Below are 17,763 nucleotides of genomic sequence, written 5' to 3'. Positions count from 1 at the left end.
AGACGAGTGTCATCCTCAAGGGGACTGAGTAAGTCACGGGTTCACCGCCGTCCAGCGACGATCAACAGACAAACCCTCTTCCGCAACGTTGGCAACCTGCTTATTGTCACTCAATTGGCTGTCTATGGACAGCAGCGGCTGCCGATATGATACCACCGTGCGATCCGATAATACTGGCCAGCAATCCGCAGTTCAAACGCCTCTACCAGACTTTGACCACTACTCATCTCAACCCGGATGGCTCAACGCGCTCCATTGATACGCAGCCAGCCAGAAGAGAGGTTAAGAACGTACGTTTGTCGCATGAACATCAACCAAGAATTCGAACTGAAACTCGATTCTAACACGCAACCGATAGGAATTGAGGAGCTGTCAGATGCGCAACGCTAAGAAACAGATCAAGAAGCAGACATTACGGCAACTTGTATTTGACCCTGACAACGAGTTACCAGAAGATGTAGGCGATGCTGCCTCTCCGTATCTTCTGACATGGACGATTACTTACGAGATATTTATTCTTCCTAGAGTCGCGAACCACTTGCTATTGTCAGTCTCTACCTCGAGTCTTCTCCGAATCAACTCGACCTCAAGGAGTCTTACGACGGAGCGGATGTAGACACTCTTCTGGCGCCGGATATCGAGCAATTCTATACAAAGCTACCTATTACTGTCCCGCATATTACTCGAGCTCTCTCCGCAGCGGTTCATGACCTTCGATCAATTGCGAATGTAGGCGATAAGGCTGTACTATCAAGCACATCAACGGAAGGCTCCCGTTCACAGATTCAAGCCGGCGGCCGGGCAAAAACTGCGCGACAATGTCCTCTAGCGCCCCAGTTGAGTGAGCGAGTGCTGGCCCTGCGCCATACACAGCAGTCCGAGCTTCCCGCGGCTCGGACACGAATGGCAGCGACGGCGGCAGATGTTCTTTCCATGCGAGCAGCGATCTTAGAACGAACTGTGACTCTCCTGGAACGCACAAAACATGGCGCACTTGCTCGCGCGACGAAGGCCAAGGCGGAACATCTGGCGACGGTGGCGCATGGAGTGGAGGGGAAGCTAAGGTACGTTTTTTGCCGCAGCTATAAGCACGAACATGGGTATGGACTGACTTGGACTGACATGGTTCGATAGGGTGATGAGGCTCGATATCCTAGCGACGATTCACACTCCCGAAGTCAATGCCGCACTTTCGCGCTATTATGAACACCTACGCGATACAAGAGCGCGCTTGGAAGAGAGAAGACATTTTGCGTTGGACGAGCTGAAAGCCTATGAGAATGCGGACTCAAGCACAAGCAGGGGCCCTACCAGATCTGGGCCTATTGCAGAAATCGCTCGCCGGTACGGATCATTGGTCAGGGAAATAGAGGGTGTCAAGTTGGAGATACAGCGACTACACCGGTCACTTCTGGCTACACAGTAGCCTTTCGTCAGCCCGCGCATTGTCAAAATAACAACGGTTCCAATTCCCCGACGCCAAATCTGGTCACATGACCACCCGCCAAAACTTTTCGAGAACCCGCCCATCTCCAAGATTTAATTCAAGCAACCTCTTTCAAACGCCACAGGAAACGCAAACCACCAACAAACGAAAACGCGGGACAACATGGCCGATGAAACGCTCTCTATTTACGATGAGATCGAGATCGAGGATATGACTTTCGACCCGAATCTGCAAATCTATCACTATCCGTGCCCCTGTGGCGACCGCTTCGAGATCGCGATCGACGACCTTCGTGATGGCGAGGAGATTGCTGTTTGCCCGAGCTGCAGCTTGATGATTAAGGTTATTTTCGATCTGGTGCGTTCTTAGACACTCGGTTTTGTCGGACAAGATCAAGTCTAATTTTCGCAGTCCGACCTTCCCAAGGCAGATGAACAGCAGGCATCAGGTGTTTCGGTTGCGGCTTAAGGATTCTGAGATACACCATTCGAAGGATGGGGTCTATATGATGGTGCTTAGGGCTTGACTCGCGCGGCGAGTTTGGAGACAACCGTTCGTTCCTACTGCTGCGACGAAGCCACGGCTCGAAGCCGGACACGCATCTGTAACGAGTAGTGGACAAAATCGGGAATTCCTTCACTGCGTGTTGATCACATCATTCCGTGACTGGAAGCCTGACAGGCCGCTGTACAATCGAACTTCGCCATCAATACGCCGCCAAAGAGACGTCTCCAGATCCAAGCCATCCTGTGCCGCCGGGGTTCCGGCATTGCAACGGTTCACGATTGGCCATCGGAGCAGATTTTAATCTGCAAAAGCTCGCCATGGGATGCTCTGTGATCCGGCAACGAAGGCCGACAGCTTATCGGTCATAAAGATGGACTTGCCTCGCTTCTTGGGAAGAATTGGGTTCTTTCAGTGTTCATCTACCGCTGTCGCACAATAGTACCAGCGCCACATTAAGCCTTGGTGCTCGTGTGTATTGATACGCATTGATGGCTAAACTCACCTAGAGTTAAACTAAGCTAACAACTAAAGCCTCATCTCTTATCCTACACCAACCCCAGCATATCTGTAATATGTATAGGTCTCTCGTTGAAGTCACACAACCCGCAACGTCCATTTCAATCACTTAATAGTAAAGACGAATAAGAGAAAACCTTCTATTCCGAACCCTCACTATAGATATCCTTCGACAAACTCAACCCCAACTCGCCATTCAATAGATCCGTCAGGTTCGAGTCATCACGCAGGCACACCCACTGCCCGTTCACAAACGGCCGCGTGTCCTGCTTCTCGTGCATCTGGTCGCCCTCCACGACCCAGTCGTACTGCTTCGGTCCGGAGATTGGGGAGCTAAGCCAGATTTGCTTGTTGGGGGGTTGCTTGTTTAGCACATAGACTCCCACGCCAGGGACGGTGATGTTGAGGACACCGGCCTGGTTGTAAGAATTTGATTAGTCTTAGTACTTGTCTGGTGCTGAACTGGGTTGTGCTTTTCCATGCAGACTAGTACTGGAACAATAGGAATGAAGAAAAAAAGCACGCGCAAAACAAACTAGAACAAAAGAGCCAAACTCACACTATACTCAGCATCAATATCCGACCCATCCTCCTGCACAGCCTCAACCTCCCCAAGGAGTACATTCAAATAGTGCTCCGAGTACTCATGATACTTGTGGTCCGATAACGGCGAAGCTTCCGAGACGTGCGCCTTAGCTCCAGCGGGATTCGAGGACTCCGGGTGCGGCGCCGGGGGGTCTGACGAACCAGGTGTGATGCCTTTTCGGACTGCCGGGGTGGAGTGGAAGGCTCGATAGTTGGACGGGCGCTGGGCGATGGGCTTTGAGCTTGAAATTGAGCTTGCGAGGCGGGTGGATGCGGAGAGTTGACCAGCTCCAACTCTGGCTCCGAGACGAGGAACGGAGGAGGATAGGAGGGCGCGAGATGTGTGGCGGAGGAGCATTGTTGCTGAATTGGTAGAAATAAATAATATAGATTGGCTCAATGAGGGTTGTGTAGTGTCTGGTATTCGTAATGTGTAGATGGAGAGCTTGAGGAGCAGAAGCGGAGAAGAGGAAGTTGCATCACTCTGCCCGGATCGCACTAAATCCATTCTTATTTTGGCATGAAATCATCGCGTCGATCCCGCCAAGCTTCTTCATACTTGCAGCTTATCGCGACTTGACGCTTACAATGACTCGCCAATTCTTCTGATATACAAGGATGAGACATCTTTTGCCCTTGAGTCCTATCATTCTACGCGCGCACTACAGTTCTAGAGCTTCCGTATCGCCCTCCATCGTAACTATGTCAGGAAACAACAAGAGGAACAAGAACCAAAATAGCACCAAACCAAAGCGACCACCTCTCACGCATTTCCTGTGTCTACCTCTCATCAATGCCGCCTCTCTTCCTCAGCTAGAAGCATCGTTGGCTTCGTTCAAGGCTTCAATACCACCAGCCTTCCCCATAAACCCAGAACAAGGACAAGGCGAGCAAGTTGAGCAACAGCAACAGCACCAGGCACTCATTCCTAGCGATGCCATACGCCCCATGGGTACGCTCCACCTCACCCTGGGTGTCATGAGCCTTCCTACTCAGGAACGCCTAGAAGAAGCGCTCCAGTTCTTTCGCTCTTTGGATTTGGCCGCTCTACTGCATAAGGCGGAGGATATCGCCGCGCAGAAACGCGCGAGATCAGCACGAGGTAGTGAAAAGCAGAAGGCTATAGCAGGTGATCCCAGCACATCGACAGAAATTCCGCTTGAGTACGTCTCAACAGAGGAACATCCCCAGGATGGGCCCTATCCCAAGCCGTTCACTATCTCCTTGGAATCCATGCATGTCCTTCCGCGCGCACGTTCCGCGACAGTCTTGCACGCTGCACCGGTTGACCCTACGTCTCGTCTCTATCCATTTTGCGAGGCGCTACGGGATAAGTTTCTAGAAGCTGGATTCTTGCAGGGGGAGTATAAGAATGGCTCAAGGGCTCAAAAGGGACAGGCGGGCAAATCGCAGAATGAACCGCAAGATCCGCCAGCGCAGGAACAGCCGAGCTCGGCTATACAGCCCACCGACACCTCGGCTAGAGAAGAGCCAGCCCTCCTCGAGGAGATGTCCGCTGAAATCGCAGAAGAGATAGCACAACAGTCACGGCCGCAGGTAGTGACGACGCCATCACAGCAACCCACTACAAAGACAGAGAAGAGCGAGCTTAAACCGCGTCCACTTCTTCTACATGCCACGATAGTAAACACAATTTATATCAAAGGCAGGAAGCGCAATACAGGTGGACAGGGCCAGGGCCCGGGCAAATGGAAGAACTTCCGCAATGAGCGGTATACGTTCGATGCGCGCGACATCCTCTCGCATTATAGGAACTTCTATCTGGATAGTGAGAGGACTATTCCGCGGGTAAGCGGCGGAGTTGTTTCTCATCGAGACCCGAAAGCTAGTGCTGAAAACAGCAACGAGGACGCCGGAATAGAAGCGGATGCCGGTGCGCGGGAAGGTACAGGCTATCCCTTCGTCTGGGCGAGAGATTTCCCGATCGATGCCGTTTGTATTTGTGAAATGGGTGCAAAGAAGCTTGATCCGAGGGCTGATGAGAGCGGAATGAACGCTAGGTTGGGAGAGAAGTATACAGTTGTCTCGGAGAGGAGCTTGGGTTTCCAAGACGTGGAGGAGCAAAGTGGTGACAAGACATCAGCATCAGCATGATATAACTGATACCGTTTAGATCGGTAAACCCTAGTACTACCTACTGCCTTGTAGCCTGTAACCCCTGTACAGTAATCTCTGCAGCCCATGGTCCATATAATACAACTCCAAACGCCGCGCTAAAGCCACAACAACCAGCAACCAAAGCAGGCATCGCATCAACCCATCACCGAATCCTACTCATAAGAGTCTCCATCCCCCGCTCAACAGACAATTCAGCCGCTTTACTCTTAACAGCGGTAACCATGCTGCGTTCAAAGTCATCCCTGGTCCTAAGCACCGTCTCCACCCACGAGAGCTGCAGATCCCAATACTCTGTCTTGAACTCCTCATAAACAGTAACGACAGGCGGGCCCCTCTCAGCCTCAAGCAGTCTCACGAGCCAACTGACAAGCCGCCATTTTTGCTTGATTGTCCCGTCGAAGGAATCCGGGTACTTCTGGAAGAAGGCGAAGACGGTAAGGACGTCGTCTTTGAATTTGTCCGTGAAGGGATCTGCATGGCGGCGGAATTTGACGCCCTTGTTGCGCACAGAGGAGAGGTACCGGATTAGGAGTTCGTCTGAGAGTTCTTCGATTAGGATTTCGGTTAGAGAGGGGTGTAGGACGGGCGAGTAATCGGCCATGTAGTCGTCGAATGTGGAGGTGATTCGTTTGACGGCGTAATCGCCGTACCACTTTTGGGTGAAGAGTTCCGATAACGTGCTTCGGAGGTCAACGGCGAATATAACCTCTACGAACTGCGTGAGGCAGTAGGTGCTCAGGTCGACGTAGCCGTCGCGGAGGGAGTCGATTTCTGGGAGTGCGCGAGCGGCCATGTATTTTGGATCGACGTACTGTTCGATGTCGCGACGGAAGCGTGTCAGGTGACCGTATTGTCCCGTTTCGTCGTTGTCGTCGATACAGGCGATTTGGTCGTTTGCGACAGCCACCAGCCAGTCTTGAAGCAGTTGCAGGCCGTCGAGCTGGTCGCCGCCGGGAGCCTTGTATTTGGTGCATTCCTCCTCAATGAGAACCTGCCAGGCGGTTTGGCGGGCCTTGAGAACCCGGAACATTGCATCAATGATTCCGTCTAACAAGTCAGGGCGCGAAGAAGATCTCGACAGCCCGACCTGCTCGGAAAGCATACGCCACATATCGGGAAGAGTCTGGGTACGGAAGTAGCCCTCTGAGGTATAGTCAAGTGAATCAGGGATTCGCTCCACGAGTGCCTTCCTGTCTGTCTCTGTGATGCGGTTCATCCATTCCTCGACTGCGTTGATAATGACATTCTGCCACTGACGGATGAGTTCGGGCTCGCGGTTATCCAGAATGTCAAACTCGAGGTCTGACGCTTGCCAGCCAAGCTTCTTCATCTTCTTGTAATACTTCTCCTTCCACTGAAGGATGGCAAGCAGATTATCGGGCGGCAGCTCAGGGTCGCTGATAAGCTCAATGAGAGTATCATGCATCATGCGATGGTAGATATCGGTATAAGTCTTGAAGATCTTCCACTTCTTCGGCATGAGCGACTGCATTCCCTGCTGCACAACGAAAAGGTCGTTGAAGTACCACCGGAAGCTCTTCTCCAACCCATCAGGGTCTCCCAAGAATTGCTCTTTGGTTTCCTCGAATTGATTCTGAGCATAGAACTCAATCGCCTGTATAAACTTCTCCTTGTACCCCCTAACTGTCTTGGGACCAACATTCATCGACTTGAATCGATCAGCCAGCTCCTGGTGGTCCTTCTGCGCCTCCTGTAACGCCTTAACCGTCTCATCATTCTTCTCTTCATTGGCCACAACCACCGCAAGTCGAACCACCATACTCGGCTTGTCACTCTGCACGAGAGGAATGAGGTTCATACACAGCGTTCCCAGATGGTCATCAAACCAGTCGATGACGGCATCCAGTCCCTGGAAATACTCCTCCAGCGTAGCCTCATTACTTGCGTCCCCAGCCCTGCGAACCTGATCCATCGCCTCATCCCTAAAGTCCCGCAGACGAGAAATGCGCATATGCACCCGTAGAAGATTTGGCTGGTCCTCAAGCTCCTCATCATCCTCCCTCAACAACTCCTCAATCTCCGCTAGATCCGAGCTAAAGTTCTCCAATCCCTTCTTCATCAGCAGCGTCGCCTCAAAGTTCCGCTGAATCTTAGCGAGCTGGTCGATCCGCGAGAAGTCGTCGACGCTGTTCTGCGACTCCGCGCATAACCGGTCAATCCCCTGCAGCTCATCCCGTGTCTTCGATACCTGGCGCTGACCCTCCGTGAGGGCGCTAAGGCTGCTTTGTACGGATGCGAGTTGGTCTCGGAGACCCTCTCGGAGCTGCGCGTCGACTGCGGCTTTCTTGCGTGTGTATTCGGCTTTCAGTCCGTTGATCTTGTCGAGGTCTTCGGGGTGTCGGAGGAGGTCTTCTAGTCGGGGCATGGCGACCGTTCGGTCGGCGTCGCTTACCCGCGCCATTTCGACTGTATTAGTAGGTCGAAGGTGTTATTAAAGCGGTCATTAACGTCGAATCAGCATTAATTCGTCATTCTGTGATGATTGCCCTCACGCAGTCGTCGCCGGTGCTCAAGTGCTGGTGAACCCCCCAATAGTACCGTGTGTCTAGCGGCAGAATCCCGCTCCACGTGACACTCCGCCCGGCGACCTGGTTAGATCGGGGGAAGCCAAAATTTCCGGGCGACGGGTATAGCTTCACTTCAAGATCATTGATTCGACCTGCCATCCAATTGCGCCTAAGCCAATTGCATTCCGGCTATACCTCACTGTCTCCTTCACGAATCGGCCGACTCAGGCGTACGAATCTACACCGTCACTACCGCCTTACCCTACGTTTACCTCCCACAACAACTCAAACAACCACACATCCAGCCAAACAGAATGAGCTATTTCCGCATCACGCTCGTCCGCTCCGCGATCGGTCTCCCGCGACGCACAACAGACGTGCTCAAAGCCCTCGGATTGAAGAAGCGCATGGCGACCGTCTTCCACCCGGTCTCGCAGTCAACAGCTGGACAAATCATGCGCGTCAAGGAACTCGTTGAGGTAAAAGAGGTCGATTGCAAGAAGACGAAACAGGAGGTCCATTTGGAGCGGAAGCCTGATCCGGGGTACTATGTTGAGAGTCGGGGGGTTCGGGGTCTTTGAAGGAGAACGGAAGAGAAGAGAAGAGAAGAGAAGAGGAGGGGAGTGAGGGTGTGGTTTGGTCTGGTCGTTTTACTGGCCAGACTGGTTCCTTTGATGTAGATGGATGTGGGCTTTTGCATATTTCTTCGATTATGCGTGTATAAATTTTTGATTTGGGTTACCTGGAGTTTGGTTTACGTTTTCGACAAAGTTTCAGTCGACTGAAGCCGAAAGTCCTCAGCAACATGCGTGTGAGAGCAGGCCGAGAAAAGGCACAGCGATTCTGACTGCTTCTATTGCATTGAGCGATGTTATTTTTGTAACTGTACAATATGTCTATACCTTGTGATCTCCGGATTATGAACATTGAACTTTCAATCTTGAATTTTCGGACACTCAAACTGGTCTTGTCTAACAGCACGGTAAGAATAATTGTTCAAAGCCATTGAGGCTGCAGGATATCGATAAACACCATAACACCGTATCCCCTATGTCGAGAGCTAATCGGGGAGTCTGTTGTGAAAGGCAACCCCACGCTCGGATGCGTATTAACAAGTAACGTCTGATCAGACGTCGAGTATTCTTCTAAGCTTTGTACAAAGTGTCGAGGAAGCCCTCTGCAAGGCGGCTGACGATGCTCTTATCTGGCATGCTTCCAGCCACACCGTATAAGGCAGAGGTATCGCCGCGTTTGACGATATATGATTTGCCTTGCCGCTTCCGCTCTTCGGCCTTCTCTAGTTCTTTTTCAACGACCGCAATCAAGTCTGCAGTGAGAGTATCAACCGCGGCAGCCGTGGGGATTGTGAAAGCGACATGCATGGCGGGTGGAGATTGCAGGGCATTGAGGTGCCAACCCTTCGAAGACAGGTCATCAGCAATGTCGTAGATGTCAATGGCAGGATTCTTGCTGTCGAAAGCTATGACGCTGACCATGGGCTGTCCAACAATCCGAAGGTTAGCAGAAAGGCGTGGTTCCTCGTTAATTGATGCTTCAAACTTCTTCGCTGCATTAACGATGTCAAGACAGCTCTTGATGTAGCCAGACTCGCCCACGCTCATGAGACTAGCCCAGCACCCCGCGATCAGCGCACCTGGCCGCGACCCAGCAACTGAAGGAGAGGCATAGACACCACCAGACCAGTCAGGGTAGATGAAGTACTGGTGGCTACGGTAGGCCTTGTTTCGGTACAGTAAAACGGAATTACCCTTTGGCGCAAACCCATATTTATGCGTGTCGACACTGATGCTGGTCACTCCTGGTTGGCGGAAATCGAAGCCACCCTCTTCCTCATAAGGCGATGGGAAGCCGGCTTTCTTGAGGAGTGCAACGACGAACGAACCCAAGCAGCAATCGACGTGGAGAGGGATCTTGTAGTGGGTGGCCAGTCGGGACAATGCAGGAATGTCGTCAACGATACCGTGAGGGAAGTTTGGCGCGGAGCCAACAAGCAAGACGGTATTGAAATTAATCAGGCGGCGCACCGAAGTGATGTTGACCTTGTACTCTGGAGCAGGGCATGGAACGCGGTGCAGTTTGATGCCGAAGTAATTGCAGGCCTTGATAAACGCAGCATGGGCCGTATCAGGGATAATCCTTCAAGCTAAGTCAGCAAGATAATCGGACAAAGAACACGGAAAGCTCACATTTCGGGCTCCGTAACACCTCGTTCAGCTCGCGCTTTGTTACGCGCAGCCAAACAAGCCATGAGGATGGATTCAGTACCACCGCTGGTTGTGACTCCGGCACCATCAGAAGGACCGTTGAACATCGCAAGGACCTGCACGCATAAGCTACAATGTAAAGTTTGATTTACTGGTGCGAGTCATTACCATTGCGACAACCTCGGCCTCCATCTTGCGAACACCAGGGAAAACATCGGGGTGGATAGGGTTGGCGACGCCGAATTGTTCAAACGCCTCGGCCTGGATCTTGAGCAGGTCCTTCCCACCATGATAAACAGCACCACTGACGCGGCCATCCTCCCATCTTGTGTGCTCCATATTTCCAAGCTTATCGAGCTCAGCGCGAACCTGCTCAGGTGTCCATCCCTCCTTCGGCAAAGTCAGGTACCGTGTAACGCCAGGCCCGCTTGCCACAAGCTTCGACTCTAGCCCATCAATTGCAGTTGAGACCTGCTTGTCAACCTGTCCGCGAACTCCGGGGAACTTCAAAAACACCGAGTAGAAGAATAAACGAATCGCCAGGAATACATTGCGGAGGCTGCCGAAGAGGCCGTAGCCGCGCAATGAGTAGAACGTCTTTCGAGCGTAGCGGAACAGAAATAGGATAAATACGATGTTGCGGAGGCTGTTTAGGAAAGCACAGTGTCAACATTCGACACCCGGAAACTTAAATCAAAGAACGTCCTCCACTTACAGGTCCAGGTTGAGGAGGGCTAGCTGGGCGTTGGGGGCTCTGCTATAGCCAAGCAGTTTATTCTGCAAGGCGACTGGCAAGCTGGACGACGACATTCTTCGTCCCGGTGCTCCTCAACTCAGCTATTCCCTCGTTTCACGATATATATAACAATGGTGAGGGCGGTCTTCGAGGAATAAGAATGCGCGGGAAGGATGTGGTCAGTGAAGGCGAGAGCCGGATATCGGATGTCGGATGTCGAATAGATTAACTGAGTCAACGAGGGGAGGCAACGAATGCGACGGCGGGAACAATAACGCTTCGGTTGCTGGACTCAGTGCTTACTCGCTCAGGAGTTAGTTGACTCAAGGTTATTCAAGAGAAATTGGAAGCCTGGTTCTGGCTCGACACGCCGAAGGGCAGCCAGACCTCGGCTGTAGGTTCCACATGCCACCCGGCGAACTAGGAAAGCCCGTGACGTCGCCAACTTGACCGTCACATTTCGGGCGCATCTAAACTCTATGGTGTTGCACAACGCATTCCATACAGATTCCCATGTATTATTTCTCGGATAAAATGTCTTTAGATGGTGATTTATTTGTCTCTGTATCTTTGTCCTCATTTATACGACTTCCAACACCGAGGCCTGTTTATATACAGGGTTCACTTAGGAACCAGAGCTCGCTGAACACCAACAACTCACTCCCTTTGATTTTGGTTCAGGGACAAATAACACTTTTTAAATCCCAAAGATAACCAGAAAGAACCCATACCACATAGATAACACCAAATTATGACAAGACAAAAAGGAAAATCCACGTCTCACTTCGTCAAAGGAGTCGCTCGGGGAATATGATCAAAGCTCTAGAAAAATGACACGGTCACTCTATCCCAGTTGGGATAGATCATGAAAAAAATGCATTGGGGGTTTGAGTAGGGCACATAGTGCCCATTTAGTGGGCAGAGCCACTAGCAGCCAGCTCCTTCTCCTTGACGAGGAATTGAGCGTGCTCGTCAGCGGTCAAGTCCATGAGGGGCTTGTTCTCGCCGGAGCTGAGGTTGCGGTGGTAGGCACGAATGATGCTGTCAGCATCGTCGATAGCGATGGGTCGGATGTCGGCAAGTGCCTTAATCTTGTGTGTGCATTCCTTGTACTGGTCATCAGTCATGTGGATGTTGAGCTGCTGAGCACGCGACTTGATCGCGTTCCAGCCGGTCAAGCGAGAGGCAAAGTGAACGTATCGTGACATGCCGAAATCAGCAGGGTTGATGATTTCGTAAGTGCTGGGGTTGTTGAGGATAGCCTTGGCGTGGATACCGGCCTTGTGGGTGAAGGCACAGAAACCGGTGATGTAGTTGTTGAAGGGGATGTTGACCTCAACAGCCTCAGCGACGAGGTCCTCGACGTCCTTGAGCTTCTCGAGCTTGTACTTGCTCTTGACGTACTGGGGATCGGCAACCATCATGCGGGCCATGAGACCACCGAGAGGAGTGATACCGTTGCGCTCACCGATACCAAGGACGGAGGTATCAATGTGAGTGGCACCGGCCTCGAGAGCACAGTAGGCGTTGGCGATGGCGCAGCCAGTGTCGTTGTGGAAGTGGGTTTCAATGTCGCAGCTCACAACACCTCGGAGCACACGGATGAGCTCGTAGACCTGGCGAGGAGAAGCGCAGCCGACGGTGTCAGCAATACCGACACGGTTCACACCAACCTGGTCGACGGCGGAGTAGATGGAGAGCAGGTCGACAAGGTCGGAACGGAAAGAGTCCTCGCTGGAGAATCGGATCTCAATGCCCTTGGACTTGACAAATTCGATGACTTCAATAGCGGTGTTCTTGATGTAGGTCATGTCCTTGCCGTGAGAGTGCTCGCGAAGGTATGAGGAAGTTCCGATGACGACATCACTGTATACATTAGTATTCAATTGAGGACACAAAGAGTCATGGGTTTCTTACACTCCATCAACACCAGTCTCGACAGCGACCCTAGCATCGTCCATGTGGCATCGGATGTGGGTAAGAATCTGTTTGACTCATTAGCACTGTATATCCTCATTTCCATATAAGATTAACATACCTTGGCCTTCAGACCGAGCTTGCAAATAGCCTCGCAGTCAAGCCTTGACTGCTCGGAAGCACAAGGAGATGTGAGTTCGATCTAACGAGTAATCGTCAGTAAACCGTGCTGCGATCGATACAGTGCTCTTTCGAAATGACTCACGTAGTCAACGCCGAAGTCGTCGAGAGCCTTGGCGATCTGGATCTTCTTCTCGGTGTCGAAGAAAGCGTTGGCGAACTGTTCACCCTCACGGAGAGTACTCTCGATGATCTTGAAGCGGGAGACATTGCTCAGGAAGTCGGTAACGCCAACGTTGTGACCGTAGGGGTTGCGGGAGGGGTGAGGGTTCTGGCGGGTCTGGATAGCAGTGAAGCCGGAGTGGTCGCCTGGTAAGATATTAGCTCTGAAATCCTATCATTGCAGCTTCTAAATGTGTCGCTTGACTGACCGTTGGCGCCATTTGTTTGCCCATTGGGCTCGTTGTCTGCACCAGGGCACATTGTGAGTGATGGTGGGGTGAAATGTAGATCGGATGCGAGGAAGTATGAGAAAGTGGCTGGACTATAGGGCAAGTTAGACTCGAGTGTGTAGGTGGGCGAGAGACGAAAGGGCACGAGAATACTAACAGGCAATCCAAGGGGCAATTCAGGTGTTTATATGCACAGCAGTAGGAAGTCGAGAAAAGAGTCATAGGCCTTGGGAGGGAAGAAAAGTGGGTGGGGATTGGAGGGCGGGCGATCTCCAATGAAGGCACAGGCGATGATGACTCCTCCTAGCGGCAACAGAGAAAAATTTCGCCCGCCGAGCACGCCCTTGGAATTTTTCCACTGTGGGGAACCCTGCTTTTCAAGGTTCGTCACTCATGTGCTCGCCTCGAGACGCTTCCCCAGCTTGTCGTCCATGCAGCCAATGTGCGTTGGCATGCTGATTCCTACCATATAAAGCACTCCGTAGTACTTAAGTGGCTTTTTTTCGAAATATTTTATTTTACTTGTCGTGTTGACCGAGTCTTTCGAGCCAAAAGTCGACTTCGCAAAGTCAGTATAGTTAGGTAGTCCTTGTATCTCTCGTTACAAGCGGATACATGATCTATAGGCGAGTCGAAGTATAAAAGCTGGCTTTCCTGAGGGCTTTTCCCCATTGAACGAGCTTGATGCATTTATAATTTACGATTCCAATTTGAATGATAGATCTCTTTAGTCTCAGCCTCCACAGTCTCCTAACTTATTATTTCTGGGGCTGTCGTCTCTTGAGCTTGAGAAGTGGTCTGTCTCTTTGGGGCCCGACATCGGCAAGCGGTCGCAAGGCCCAAATCTGTAACCAATTTACAGATTCAATACGCCCCATCACCGGTCAAAATTACGGCATCTCCAGTGTCTAGAAAGCCAGCGATTGATAATCAACGTTTGGGATGCTTGGTCCAGTGTCCATTGGAGCGTTCCAGGACCAATCTCACAGGGTCCAGGGATCAGAGATAACCAACATACATGGAGCAAGAAAGAAAACGGACAATTGCGAAAGGATAGTTAGACTGCAAACTTGAGATCCGCATAATGTCACACCTCTGACTTAGTATCCTGCATCACTAGTAGTAATGGCATTTCTCTCCGAGCTAGTTGGTTTGGGTGCCATCGTCACTTTTAGTAGATCGTTCCCCAGGGCTCCGGTTACTATCCGGGGTTATATGGATCATAGCCGCAGGGCGTCCGATGAGGTCCGACCGGAATGGCCGATAAAGCAAGGACTCTCAAGTACCATGAAGTTCGAATTGATGTCTTGGATCTGATTTCAACCATAAGATAAACATGCTAATCCTGGCGCGCGAACCAGTGCAATTGATAGTTTTCACATCAATAACTCACCCTCTCAAAGAATGTATAGACGTCCTGCGTGAAGGCATTCTGGGCAAAAAATAAACATGAACTTGGAGTCGCAAAAAGGAACCCTTCCCACTGTATAGCGAAACTCCCTCGAGGCAATGATGGCAAAGGACCCGCGGCTCTCTGCTCACTCACACAATCCAGCTCTTCAACCTCGACACGTCCCGTCTGAATGGAAGGCTGCCACCACGTTCCAGGTCTCGGCTATACCTCTCGGAGCCCGTCCCTTCGAGCAAACCTGTCTCAACCTCGCTTGGAAGCTTCTTCGCCGAGTCACTAGGCTCGCTGCTTTCTTTGCTGTCGCTCTTCAGGCGTTGGGGTCTGGATTTGCCCAGACCGTATCCCCTTCTTCGCGAACTCCAGAACGCACTGCTCACTATTGAGTCTCGGGATTTCCGCATGGAAAAGACCAAAGTGACTACGACAATGATCACAACCACGAGAGTGACAGGAAGACCAATGCACAATGCTAGCTTATTGAAACGAGGTGGTGGTGACGGTTTGTAGTGTTCAACAGGCCGAGGGCGAAGCGTGATCGTGGGGCCTTGTCGCGCACTTGCTCTTCGGTCCAGGGTAGAATCAAGCTCAATGATGTAAAGCGTCAATGTATTGTTTGGCTTACCCTGAAGCCACTCTTTGTCCATGTGAAGCGGAATATATCCATAACTGTTATCGGTCTTCTCAGAAGTAAAGGCAGATGATCCTTCCAATGAGTCGAGATATCTCAGCTCAATCGTGATGGTTGCGTTCAAGGGATAGAAATCAGCATTCCATGTCACGTAGTATGTTGTGTCGACTTGGACATCTGCGCCGTCTTCTGGGAGGCAGAACGGCACAAAGGGTCCTTCTAAGTCGGTACAGACAGGGAAATCACCAGAAGAAAAGCGGTTGGACGCATTTGCCGGTGCCGTAGTGGCGTTATGATTAGCGATGGAGACATTTGACAGGCTAGAACCTAAGGAGCATGCATAGATCGAGGGTCAGAACTGCTCATCATAGCGCCGAGGTTTCAGCTACAAACCGAAGTCGAAGCTCATTCCTCTTCTCACGACAGCACCAAGAACCTGATTCGGTACCCATAAGGCGGCAGATACCAGGACCATCAGGTCCCAGAAGACCCCATGGTGCTTTCGTCGGCTCTGCATAGTGAATGCGACGAAGTGATACACCCAATATGCCGGAAATCGATAGACGGTGTAACTTCACTGTAGCAAGATAAGTGGATATCTCGGCATCAACGGTCACGCCACCGCAGAGATTGGTTGTCTGTGAACCCACCCGCATATTCACTGCGCAAATTCTCAGCTCGTGTGTTGAGGCATGCTGTTGGAGGGGAAGGAGCTACAAGAGCTGGAAAGAGCGGCCCCGGACCAAGGCATCTGCTATGATCAGCGCATCAACTAATTCAGTATCATTGACTGAATCTCATATTTGAGAAACTGCCCCAAGGCTTGGTTTCGAAGATAGAAAAGATAGAGTCTTGATGACGGCTTGTTAGCACCTAGTAGACAAGGACCGCAGGGTGTTAAGCGACAGAGCGTTCACCAGGAAGCGATGAATGAGACATCTCGAAGACGAAATGTACAGTAGCTCGCAGCAGTGTTACCAATTAAGTTTGAGTAACAATACCATCCATCATGAATGACTGTATGCGCTTCGTTCATACAGACTAGAGGAGAAGCTCATGAGCTTAGTTATGCGTTAGTCCAGTAGGAAAGCAAATAAACAAGATGACATAATCGGCACCTCAATCAACCTGGAATGAAGGAGTGGTTTCATGTTAAAACGGCGAAGGTGAGGAGAATTTGCTGTAGCTCATAGAATACTCTGCTTTTTCCTTCCGTCTTCTTGAACGTCTTCCTGGACTATTGGAAGACTATCTAGATACAACTTCGAGTGTCAAGAGTCTCGGGTTCCCCGCCCCGGAGCTGCAAGTGCGAGTCGCAGACTGCCATTTCGGGTTTAGGCCAGCTATCGCGTCCCATCCGTCCATCGTGGCTCTTTCGTCTAATCATCTCCAGCTCCCTGTTGTTCCCCAAGCTGCCTGCTGTCCGTACTTTGGCCTTTTGATCAATCCATCCTCCAAAGTGCGCCTGTCGCCGAATCAACCAGCCCAGGTTTGTATTTCCATCACTATCGTCGTATAGCTTGTTTGCCTATACTTACTAACACGTGTTTCTCCTATTGCCAGCATCATGCGCTTCATCCCTCTTCTCGCTCTCCTCCCAGCGCTCGCTATCGCTGAGGAGCAGGTCCCTCTCGCAGACCGTGTCCAGGGTTGGTTCAACAAAGCCAAGGCCTACCTGCCCACTGCGACACCGGTTGTCCCCGTCGCTGAAAAGGTAGTCGAGGCTCCTAAGAAGGTTATCCAAGAAAAGACCGTCACCCCTTTCAATGCAAGCAACTGGCAATCGATTCTTGAGCCATCCCAAGATGCTCAAGACTGGCTAGTCTTTGTAACTGGTGGAAACAAGACCTGCTTTGGCCGTTGCGAGAAGGCCGAAAAGTCATTCAATGTGAGTTCATTCAGATATGCTGCAGCGATTACAAAAAAAAGTTCCAGGCTAACCGCCTGCTCACAGGAATCTGTTCTCCTTTTCGCTGCTGACCCGACTTCACCCAACCTTGGTTATCTCGACTGCGAATCTAACCAGCTTCTCTGCTCCGCCTGGTCTGCTGGCGCCCCATCCGTCTGGTACTTCAATGTTCCCGAAGCTCAAATCGAGGAGCGCCCTTCTACTCCTCTGCACATAGTTTACGTGAACGCGACCACAGTTACCCCTGAGACAATCTACAAGATCCATTCCGATAAGATCTTCGAGGACAAGCCCGTCTACGAGGGTGCCTTCCACCCCACTGACGGCTGGCTTGCTCAGTACGGCCTCCTTATGCCTTTGGGCTACGTCATCTACGGCTTTGGGATCGTTCCCAGCTGGCTTTTCATGATTGTCATCAGTATGGCCAGCCGGACAATGATGTAAGTTTACCCGGTACGTATGTCATATTATCTGCTCACTAACCTCCTTGTCAGGAGCCGTCGCCTTGGGACTGGGGCACCCGCCGGCCGTGCTGCTTAAAAGGTTTATCATGGAGTAAGGTTTGCTATTTTTCCAATGCCATGATTGATTAAGGGATGTATATAGTACAATTTAGCAGTACCTTGTGCTCTGATAATCGGAC

General features: G+C 51.3%; 10 protein-coding genes across 10 annotated transcripts; 5 read left to right on the top strand and 5 right to left on the bottom strand.

The window, feature by feature from the left end:
* The first annotated feature begins 1 nt into the window (after position 1).
* BDV17DRAFT_173816 (uncharacterized protein) lies at positions 2-1,518 on the top strand. The gene is made up of 4 exons (XM_073754820.1): positions 2-290; positions 359-457; positions 526-1,064; positions 1,135-1,518. The coding sequence occupies exons 1-4, from the start codon at positions 147-149 to the stop codon at positions 1,424-1,426; spliced, it is 1,074 nt and encodes a 357-aa protein (XP_073619554.1). The 5' UTR covers positions 2-146; the 3' UTR covers positions 1,427-1,518.
* Positions 1,519-1,609: 91 nt separating this feature from the next.
* On the top strand, positions 1,610-1,915 carry dph3 (CSL family zinc fnger-containing protein; the record flags this gene model as incomplete). Its single annotated transcript, XM_073761215.1, has 2 exons — positions 1,610-1,804; positions 1,859-1,915. 2 exons carry the CDS (start codon positions 1,610-1,612, stop codon positions 1,913-1,915), a joined length of 252 nt encoding a protein of 83 aa, XP_073619553.1.
* A 695-nt stretch (positions 1,916-2,610) lies between these two features.
* BDV17DRAFT_287654 (frataxin family protein) lies at positions 2,611-3,413 on the bottom strand (the record flags this gene model as incomplete). Its single annotated transcript, XM_073761214.1, has 2 exons — positions 2,611-2,886; positions 3,030-3,413. 2 exons carry the CDS (start codon positions 3,411-3,413, stop codon positions 2,611-2,613), a joined length of 660 nt encoding a protein of 219 aa, XP_073619552.1.
* A 344-nt stretch (positions 3,414-3,757) lies between these two features.
* Positions 3,758-5,170, top strand: BDV17DRAFT_287653 (uncharacterized protein; the record flags this gene model as incomplete). The annotated part of the gene is made up of 1 exon (XM_073761213.1): positions 3,758-5,170. The coding sequence occupies one exon, from the start codon at positions 3,758-3,760 to the stop codon at positions 5,168-5,170; it is 1,413 nt and encodes a 470-aa protein (XP_073619551.1).
* An 83-nt stretch (positions 5,171-5,253) lies between these two features.
* BDV17DRAFT_173798 (SNARE-binding exocyst subunit SEC6) lies at positions 5,254-7,703 on the bottom strand. Its single transcript, XM_073754819.1, has one exon. The coding sequence runs from the start codon at positions 7,614-7,616 to the stop codon at positions 5,337-5,339; it is 2,280 nt and encodes a 759-aa protein (XP_073619550.1). The 5' UTR covers positions 7,617-7,703; the 3' UTR covers positions 5,254-5,336.
* A 164-nt stretch (positions 7,704-7,867) lies between these two features.
* BDV17DRAFT_253566 (mitochondrial 54S ribosomal protein uL30m) lies at positions 7,868-8,641 on the top strand. Its single transcript, XM_073756666.1, has one exon. It carries the CDS (start codon positions 8,037-8,039, stop codon positions 8,301-8,303), a length of 267 nt encoding a protein of 88 aa, XP_073619549.1. The 5' UTR covers positions 7,868-8,036; the 3' UTR covers positions 8,304-8,641.
* A 117-nt stretch (positions 8,642-8,758) lies between these two features.
* BDV17DRAFT_173782 (sphinganine-1-phosphate aldolase DPL1) lies at positions 8,759-11,043 on the bottom strand. The gene is made up of 4 exons (XM_073754818.1): positions 10,663-11,043; positions 10,116-10,593; positions 9,930-10,063; positions 8,759-9,879 (listed from the first exon to the last, which is right to left on the bottom strand). The coding sequence occupies exons 1-4, from the start codon at positions 10,755-10,757 to the stop codon at positions 8,868-8,870; spliced, it is 1,719 nt and encodes a 572-aa protein (XP_073619548.1). The 5' UTR covers positions 10,758-11,043; the 3' UTR covers positions 8,759-8,867.
* Positions 11,044-11,594: 551 nt separating this feature from the next.
* hcsA (homocitrate synthase) lies at positions 11,595-13,203 on the bottom strand (the record flags this gene model as incomplete). Its single annotated transcript, XM_073759722.1, has 5 exons — positions 11,595-12,549; positions 12,601-12,668; positions 12,722-12,802; positions 12,866-13,104; positions 13,152-13,203. 5 exons carry the CDS (start codon positions 13,201-13,203, stop codon positions 11,595-11,597), a joined length of 1,395 nt encoding a protein of 464 aa, XP_073619547.1.
* Positions 13,204-14,459: 1,256 nt separating this feature from the next.
* Positions 14,460-16,185, bottom strand: BDV17DRAFT_173733 (DUF4448 domain-containing protein). Its single transcript, XM_073754817.1, has 2 exons — positions 15,605-16,185; positions 14,460-15,538 (listed from the first exon to the last, which is right to left on the bottom strand). Exons 1-2 carry the CDS (start codon positions 15,726-15,728, stop codon positions 14,715-14,717), a joined length of 948 nt encoding a protein of 315 aa, XP_073619546.1. The 5' UTR covers positions 15,729-16,185; the 3' UTR covers positions 14,460-14,714.
* Positions 16,186-16,778: 593 nt separating this feature from the next.
* BDV17DRAFT_287649 (uncharacterized protein) lies at positions 16,779-17,660 on the top strand (the record flags this gene model as incomplete). Its single annotated transcript, XM_073761212.1, has 3 exons — positions 16,779-17,099; positions 17,166-17,560; positions 17,615-17,660. The coding sequence occupies 3 exons, from the start codon at positions 16,779-16,781 to the stop codon at positions 17,658-17,660; spliced, it is 762 nt and encodes a 253-aa protein (XP_073619545.1).
* Positions 17,661-17,763: the final 103 nt, after the last annotated feature.

This window comes from Aspergillus undulatus (genome assembly GCF_047715775.1).
Source record: "Aspergillus undulatus strain CBS 261.88 unplaced genomic scaffold BDV17scaffold_5, whole genome shotgun sequence".
Lineage (NCBI taxonomy): Eukaryota > Fungi > Ascomycota > Eurotiomycetes > Eurotiales > Aspergillaceae > Aspergillus > Aspergillus undulatus.
Note: the sequence above shows the minus strand (reverse complement) of the source record. Positions and strands in the feature narration are given on the sequence as shown.

Bases quoted from the DNA above. Each gene is read 5' to 3' on its own strand.
- BDV17DRAFT_173816 (XM_073754820.1), top strand. From the start codon at position 147: ATGATACCACCGTGCGATCCGATAATACTGGCCAGCAATCCGCAGTTC. The intron at 291-358 runs GTACGTTTGTCG...CGCAACCGATAG, and splicing joins CCAGAAGAGAGGTTAAGAAC to GAATTGAGGAGCTGTCAGAT. The intron at 1,065-1,134 runs GTACGTTTTTTG...ATGGTTCGATAG, and splicing joins GGAGTGGAGGGGAAGCTAAG to GGTGATGAGGCTCGATATCC.
- BDV17DRAFT_173798 (XM_073754819.1), bottom strand. From the start codon at position 7,616: ATGGCGCGGGTAAGCGACGCCGACCGAACGGTCGCCATGCCCCGACTA.
- BDV17DRAFT_253566 (XM_073756666.1), top strand. From the start codon at position 8,037: ATGAGCTATTTCCGCATCACGCTCGTCCGCTCCGCGATCGGTCTCCCG.
- BDV17DRAFT_173782 (XM_073754818.1), bottom strand. From the start codon at position 10,757: ATGTCGTCGTCCAGCTTGCCAGTCGCCTTGCAGAATAAACTGCTTGGC. The intron at 10,594-10,662 runs GTAAGTGGAGGA...TTTCCTAAACAG, and splicing joins GCCCTCCTCAACCTGGACCT to CCTCCGCAACATCGTATTTA. The intron at 10,064-10,115 runs GTAATGACTCGC...TTATGCGTGCAG, and splicing joins AGGCCGAGGTTGTCGCAATG to GTCCTTGCGATGTTCAACGG.
- BDV17DRAFT_173733 (XM_073754817.1), bottom strand. From the start codon at position 15,728: ATGCAGAGCCGACGAAAGCACCATGGGGTCTTCTGGGACCTGATGGTC. The intron at 15,539-15,604 runs GTTTGTAGCTGA...CATGCTCCTTAG, and splicing joins AGGAATGAGCTTCGACTTCG to GTTCTAGCCTGTCAAATGTC.